This window comes from Acanthisitta chloris, unplaced genomic scaffold, assembly GCF_000695815.1.
Source record: "Acanthisitta chloris isolate BGI_N310 unplaced genomic scaffold, ASM69581v1 scaffold4514, whole genome shotgun sequence".
NCBI lineage: Eukaryota > Metazoa > Chordata > Aves > Passeriformes > Acanthisittidae > Acanthisitta > Acanthisitta chloris.
In genome coordinates, this window is record NW_008669755.1 from 96,052 (window position 1) to 104,276 (window position 8,225).

Genomic DNA, 8,225 nt, shown 5'->3' on the forward strand with positions numbered 1-8,225 from the left:
TGGTACTTGAAGTCATCCCCGCGTGTTTACTCCCTCCCCTTCCCTCCTCTCATGCCTGAAGGCAGCTGCTTTGGGTGTTTATTCTTCCTTCCACCTGTTCATGGAATATGGAAAGTGACTGTTAGTGGTCCGTGATCCTAATTGTCCTCCTAATTTCAGTGTTTCAAACGTCTCTTCCCGCTGAAAATGAGGAGCAGGATCTTGCACCGCTCTGGTTTTCATTAACTCCCCATTGTGGTGCTGGACAGCACAAATGGATTCCTTTCATACATCATCTCTGAGTTGAAAAGCACATGAAAATGTTTTCCCATTTTCGATATTGTGTGAGTGATGTTCCTATTGGAAAGTAATGGAGTGAAGTTGTCACTTGTCAGTTCAGTTATTAAGGAGGATGACTCTCAGGTCTTCTTTTTGTAATAAAATAAATCTGTCAAAATCATTATGTTTGTGCGTTCTCTCTTGGTAACGGACTGCAATCCAAGCAACTTCCTAAAACTCCTGCAAAACTTGGGAAAGTCATGAGGTGCACGCTGTGCCACCTCACTCTGGTGGCAGCTCCAGCCTCACAGAAAGCCAAGATAAAGCAGTTCAGAGTTTTAGACATTGGTTAAATTCCCTCACGTTGGTTTTTCCTCACTGTGTTCAGATAACTTTTTTTTCAGCATCAATCACCACCTTTTCTTGCAGTTCCAACTTTCTAACCATCCCAAAGTAGAAAAAATAATAAGTTAAAGTCAGTGTGATCAAAAAGAGTGTCACAAAATCGTATTTCTAAATAGCTGATAGCATTTCTGAAGCCCACACAGGTGTGAGCTAAATGTATGCATGGATGTATTAAATGTTTTTTAACGAGGTGCTGGAACCTTCATTCCTCTTCAGAGCTACTGTTGGAAACTTCAGAAGTGTGTCCTCTGATCTGCTGGGTGTTCAGACAGTGAGACTGCAACTCTTCAAACCCAAATGCATCTCAGATTAGTGCATGGTTGTAATTTATGGGTTGTAATCTTGTTATTCAGGTTTTAGGACAGTTGTGCACTTGTGTGGATTCAACTGACAGTTTTTGAGCCTATATTTATGCCTGAAATTATTTATTTTATTGCTTGAAGAAAGGAAAATAAAAGCATCCTCTGGGTGAACTGCTGCGTTTAATGGAGCACAAACTTTCTTTTGCTCTGCAGTCTCGGAAAGGGAGTGACCCAGACAAAGAGAAGAAGGTCCTGGAGAGCAGAACAGACAGCATTGGCAGCGGCCGCGCAATCCCAATTAAACAGGTAATGCTGAAACACTTGTATTTTTTCCCTGCTTTCCATAGTTGGGAGCCACACCTCGGGTCGGCAGCGCTCCGATGGCAGGCCTTCGCACCAAGCCACGTTTGATGTGCTCTGGTGATGAATGTGGAAGTCACTCACTTGACATCAATTAGGAGAGGTTCCTGTGTGTATTAAAATAGGATCATTAGAATAAGAAGAGGGAAAATGTGACAACAGGCCTAATGAAGTGCAGTCTGCCGGCCTGCATATGGAGCGGGTTTCCAGGCTGCGCCGGCTTCAAAGCTGCCTTTGTAGAGCGCTTTGATTGGGCCGTGCGCTGCCAGTCGCAGGGTAAATCAGATCGCTCGACAAGAGCCCCTTGTGATGGCAGAAATAGCCTGATGTGGCCCTAATTTGCTGCCGCAGACGGACATCTGAACACAGTTTCAGGCTGGTTTGTAACAACGAGGCAATTAGTTGTGATAATCATAGCCGGTGTGTCAGCTGCGCGCTCTTGTTTGTAATTTGCTAATGAAGGAATTGTAACTTTGATTAGGTTCAGTTTCATTTAGACCTTATTATATAAGAGAACGTTTACAGCTGTAATGTGTGGCCTTAATTAAACTTTCTCATTACACAACAGGACTTGAATTCCAGGATTTGTTTTGGTCTGTTTTACTAGCCGAGATGCACTTTCATTAGCCGGAAACTCAATGCTAAATGGTGGCTGTGAACACTGCTCTGAAAGGCAAAAGCAGTGCCAGGGTTGCATGTGAAGTGTTTGGGGAACGAGATCGTTTTCTTCCTCAAATGAGATGACACTGAATCCATGTCAGGTGGCCACACTGAGCATTCCTACGGGATGCTTCACGAACAGTTTCTGTGATAGTGTTTGCAAGTATTTACTTGCCTTGTTGGAAACAAGTGCTGAGGGCAGGGAGCTTGTTTTCTTCCCACATGGTTGTTTCCAGTTGTTTTGGTGCCTATCCTGCCCTTCAGAGAAAGGTTGCTTGCCTCTCCTAATCTTTCCTCGGTCTGTGCTTCATCTTGCCGGGTTGCCCTGGGTCTCATGTGGAGGTGCACTCAGGTATTTTGGGGTTGTTTTGTGTTTTTCCTCTTCTTATCTGGATGTGAGGGGGAGATGGTTTGGTGCCCTTAACTATTAGCAGGGGTTTTTCTTCTTATAGTCATGTAAAAAGACCTTTTGGGACCACCAGGCAGCAAAAATACTGTGGTGTATGAATATCTGGTGGTCAGATTTTTTAATCAAGCACACTGCAATCCAGAAGAGCAGTTTGACAGCAGAGAGGCTCAGACTTTGGCTCTTGGTTGGACATGTCTGCGTTCAGGGAAGGAGATTCCAGGCCTTTAAAACAGACCACAGTTGTTTTGCTTCAGCTTTTGTATGGTATGAGATGGGTTAGACCGGTTGGAATTCTTTTGGGTAATGCTCATGAAACGAAAGTGCAGCTGAGAATGAAAATCTGAGGAATATCAATGCCAGTGTTTCTGAAATGCTGTTGCATGGAATTAATTACATTAAAAATGTGCTCCTAGGAAAAGCATTACAAGATAGACATTGTAAGTGTGATTGCACTACACCGTGCTGTAATGAAATATCCTCCACAGTCTTCTGAATTTCTCTATGGAGATACTCTCCCTGCAGTCCTACTGGTATCCTAAATGCGGCCAATCTTTTGGGAATGTGTACTTGGTGTTACTAATCCTAGTCATGGTAATTTCATTTTGTCACGTCTGTTTTGTCCTGTTTGTCAGGGGCTGGGGAGGGTGCTGGGCAGTGCTGTAGGGTGGCTGCTCTGAGGGGGATTTCACATCAGACTTGGATTAAAGATTTCACATCAGACTTGGATCAAAAGAAGGGATTTCAGAGGTCTTACTCGTCAAGGTGGCACCAGGCTCAGTTGCTGATACAGCTGTTCCTGGTGGGCTCCGCAGGTGCTAGGTACTCAGATGTTTCTCTGAGGCAGTAGGAATTTCTGCTGGAAAAGATATGGTGTCTCTCTTATTTCATGCCTCAACTGTGAATAAAACAGAGGGATGTGAAAAGAAGTGTCTTGACCTAAAAGATTTAGTATGTTGCACTACTATGCTGCTTCTATGAGAAACCCCTACCATTATGGTGTTTTCTATGACAAATGGTTGGGGAATCATAGAATCATTAGGGTTGGAAAAATCCTCCAAGACTAACCATTCTCCAACACTGCCAAGGCCACCACTAACCATGTCCCCAGGTGTCACACCCACACAGCTTTTAAATCCTTCCAGGGCTGGTGACTCAACCACTGCCTTGGGCAGCTGTGCCAGTGCCTGACTACCTTCACAGTGAAGAAATTTTTCCCGATGCCCAACCTGAACGTCCTCTGGTGCAACTTCAGGCCATTTCCTCTTCTCCTGTCTATTGTTACTTGGGATACTTGGGAATAAAAGGAGAAATGGTGGGTGAGAGGTTGGACATGTCCCAGCCATGTGTACTGGCACCCAGAAATGGAACCATCTCTTGGGCACATCCCCATAGCATGGGCAGCAGGTGAAGGAGGGGATCCTGCCTCTCTGACCTGCTCAGGTGAGACCCACCTGGAGCACTGCCTCCAGTTCTGGGGTCCCAGCACAGGAAGGACATGGACTTGTTGGAGTGAGTCCAGAGGAGGCACCAAGGTGCTTAGAGGGATGGAGCACATTTCCTACATGCAAAAGCTGAGGGAATTGGGGTTGCTCAGCTTGAGAAAGAGAAGGCTCCAGGGTGACCTAATTGTGGCCTTCCAGTACTACTTACAAGGGCCTGGACTGACAGGATGAGGGGGAGTGGCTTCACACTGCCAAACGGCAGGGTTAGATGGGATATTGGGAAGGAATCCCTCCCTTTGAGGGTGCTGAGGCACTGGCACAGGTTGCCCAGAGAAGCTGTGGTTGCCCCATCCCTGGAAGTGTTCCAAGGCCAGGTTGGATGGGGCTTGGAGCAACCTGGGCTAGTGGAAGGTGTGGGCAGGAACTGGATGATCTTTAAGGTCCCTTCCAACCCAAACTATTCTGGGATTCTATGAAATAGTTAAAATTGTGAATGGCATTTTCCTTCCAAGGAAACATGTGATTCCTTCAGGGCTTTATCCTTAAGTCAAAGTAGTCTGGTTGAAAAGAGTTAATATTCTTATTCTCTCTCTCCCCTCTCTGCATGTTGAGTTTTCACTACAGTGCTAAGTACAGTTTTATTGGACTAAGCCATATAAAACTGCCCTGATGAACTTTCCTGCTCCCAGCAGAAACCCAAAATGCAGGCAGTGAAAAGCAGCCATGCTTTTAAATGATCACTGCTCACTTCTGCCAAAGTACTCTGCAGCGAGTGAAATTCTGGGAAGGCAAATTTCCCAGGGAGGTACCAATGCCATGTGTGTGCACAGCAGGTCAGCATGTCTTAAGTTCTGGGCTTTTAGCCTCTTTTGAGGACTGTAATTTTTTAAAATATGCAGAGAAGTCTCACTTCTGTGCTATTTAAATATCTTCCACTAGTCAAACGGAGTCAGAAAACATCTGAAACAATAGTAGCTCAAAGTTAAAACCCATAGAAAGTTCTGTGCTTGTGGGGAAGAGGTGGTTAGACTAAAACAGTTTTCTGTAGCATTGCTGTGATACTCACAGAGCAGAGAGGTTGGCTTTCTCTGGTTGGAGAATCTTCCCTTCAAAGCCATTGATTCTGGAAATGAAGACTTGTTCCTGGTAGCCTGAGTGCATATTTTGAAGGCTGTTTTGAAACACATGTTCGGTTGTGTATTTTAGGGGGACACTTCCTGGGGTGGGGCTTGTAGCATTTTGGGAAAACACCTTAGTTTTTGTGGTTCCGTTTATCAGTTGGGCAGATTTGAATTTCTGGAAAAGCACAACAAGAGAAATAAAGGCAGGAAGCTCAACTCAGCGGTGAGGGGCCTTGTCATGTATTAATTTTTCATTGCTGTGGAGAATTGTACATACATAATCACTTGATTGCAGTGGGAGTTAGCGAGCTCCTATGGTGTCATTTGCATAAATCTTGTTAAGTCAATGGCAGTTAATGAAGTACAAATGAGCCTGGAGAAGGTGACATGCAAATCGTGGGTGGCAGATGGGAGGTCTGTTTTTGGGGTGGCAGCTGTGCTCTTTTTTTTTTTTTAATTATTATTATTTTTTTCTCTCCTGCCCCATCCCCCCAGATAGGAGTGTCAATAAACACGTAAGGGCTGGGCTTGACTTGCTGCTCCTAGCCCTTCTTCCCTTTGCCCTCTGCACTGCATCACAGATGCTCTTATCACTATATACTCCTACTAGGTAACCTTGACTGTTCTTTTACCAAAACCTGGTCAAAATGGGTGTCTGACAGGTTCTCCCTACCCTTGGCAGCTCTCGTGCCCCCAGATTCCTGTATTGTTCAGGGATAGCAAACTTGAAGCCTGGCTTAGAAATAAATGTTCTAATGGTTCATGTTACGCTGATGACACAGTGAAAAATTTGCCATCCATGACTTGCAAAGGTGAACTTCAGAATCCATTCCCTTCCCTCGGTTTGCAAATGGCTGTATTAATGGAGAAAGTGGAATATCTTATTCAGGCTTTACTTTTAGGTGATATTTCAAGTGACCTTCTTTGCCTGCCAGCTTGGTATATTTAAGGACATCAGGGTAATCTTAATGAAATGAGATATTTTGTCTTTTCTTTGTTTGTTTGTTTTGTATTGGATTTTTTGTGGGTTTTTTTTTTCTCTTTTAGTCAGAACTAAAAATTACAAGTATTTTTTAGGTCAGGGCATGGGGGTGGCATCATTGATATGCTCTTCATGGAGAAGAGTTCCTGGATGCACAAGTTGCAGTTTTTCCTTAAGACGGACATAAACAAAACTGGAACCTCCAAATGCACATGTACACTTCATAAAAAAAGATGATTGGACTCGGCAAAGATAACTGTTGCTTTCAGCACAGTCAAACTTTGCATGACAAAACTGTCACTTCTCAGTTCCTTTGCAGGTGCAGGTCAGTCTTGCCTCTGCTTCAGTAGTGCTTCTCTGCTTCCTAACCTCCTTTTTGTGCATCTTTAGCTCCAGTCGGGATGTTTCCAGCACCAGTTACACAATTCTTGTGGAGTAAAGCGCAACACTGTGTTATCTTGGTGCTTCCCATTGAACCAGATATAACATCCCACTTGAAGTCTGTTTTCCCTTGAAATACCCAGAGCTGTCTGTCCAGCTGTTAGAGCATTTCAGCCAGCATGGCAGTGTCTTGGAAATAGGTTTTGAAAAGGGATTATCTGCCACGTCTAGTCAGTCAAAGTGATGTCCTTAGTCATCCTCGCTCCCAGAAGAGCACTGTAGTGCTTTGGGCAAGTGTCAGCTCTCAGACTCACCATCATCATAAGCAATAAATGCTCTTTACAGCAGGTTTCCTGGCTGTGAATGTTTACTTTGAGTCTACCAGGAGAGAGAACAAACAAGCAACGATCTTAGCAGCTAACCTTGCTTAATTCATCTGACTTGACAGGGTGAAAAAAATTATCTAGAAGAGCATGACGGACAGATGATGCTACAGCTAGGTGCACTAGGGCTTATCTGATGGCTTTTCTCTTCTGTCTGCATTTGAAGTCAGGTTGTATTCTGGAATAGAAATGGCTAATGCAGGTAGGGACCAAAAGAATATCAGAAAAAATATGGCAGCAAACATCTGGAGGGCACACACAACCCCAGGACTTGCTTGCCTTCGTTGAACGTGTCTTTCTGCACCAAACTGCGTTCCATTGGCACACAGACCAAATCCCTGTGCTGCTGCTTCTGCTCCAGCTTCTACTCCAAAACACAGTCATTAGAATCATAGAGTGCTTTGGGTTGGAATGGACCTTGAAGTTCCAACCCCCTACCATGGGCCGGGACACCTTCCACTAGCCCAGGTTGCTCCAAGCCCCATCCAACATGCCCTTGGACACTCCCAAGGATGGAGCAGCCACAGCTTCTCTGGGCAACCTGTGCCAGTGCCTCTGCACTATCACAGAGAAGAATTTCTTCCCAATATCTAATCTAAACCTGCCCTCTGTCAATTTGAAGTCATTTCCCCTTGTGAAAAATTAGTCTCCTCCTTTCTTATTGTCTCCCTGCAGGTACTGAAAGGAGCATTCACCAAAACTGCTTCAGCTGTGGTTTTTTACTTCTTGATGCTCGGGTAGGCTTGTGCATGGTTGTTTGCAAGGCAGGATTGGTGTCTGCCAAGAGTGGTGTTCCCAAACTCAGAAATTATGTGATTTGCAAGGAACTGGCAGGTGACATGGTTTGATTTATTTATCTCTAGCATGAGGTGTAATTTCTTCTGTCACACGTCTGTCTAATCACAGTAATCAGTCTCCAGATCGGCTTGTACAAACACCAGGGTATGGTTTTTAGCCAAATACTCTTAGTGCTGAAATCTTCTGTGTAATTCCTCTGCAATTGTTTATAATCAGATCATACCCATTTTGCTGTGGATTTTTTAATTAGCTGATTACTGGTTATAAAATGTTTTGTACTGACTGTGGCTCTGTAAATTGTTAACTGGTCGCTACCAGAATAATTAAATATTTCAGAGCACTTGGCTGTGGTTGCATTGAACTGTGAAGAAATAATGTTATATAGCCAATCAAAAACAGGTACTTGTAAACTCATTTAAAGCGTCAGAGTGTGTTAGGACTATCATGGTGACGCTTATTGCAGGAGAAATTAAAGATACAGTTTTGTGCTAAGAGGCAATACAGAAATTAGTTCCTGAATTAGTTGTTAATTGATTTGGTAATTCCCTGGGGTCTGCATGCTCTTTTTTCATTTTTCGTTGTTGCGTTCAGTTAACAGTGACTATTCCCAGTGCACTTGAAATATTTTTTCCAATTAGATCAAATGTGCCCTTACATCAGTGGAGCAGCATTGGCTATGTGTACCTGTGTGCAATAATGTTCAGTGTGACTGCCAGCGCTGGGT

The 8,225-nt window shown here is 44.0% G+C and overlaps 1 protein-coding gene across 1 annotated transcript in view; it reads left to right on the forward strand.

The window, feature by feature from the left end:
* The window catches only part of LOC103801031 (arf-GAP with GTPase, ANK repeat and PH domain-containing protein 1), a 226,479-nt gene that overhangs the window by 63,304 nt on the left and 154,950 nt on the right, over positions 1 to 8,225 (forward strand). Inside the window, exon 8 of the mRNA XM_009073430.1 lies at positions 1,179 to 1,271. Coding sequence (XP_009071678.1) covers positions 1,179 to 1,271 — 93 coding nt within the window. The remainder of the gene's footprint in view (positions 1 to 1,178; positions 1,272 to 8,225) is intronic.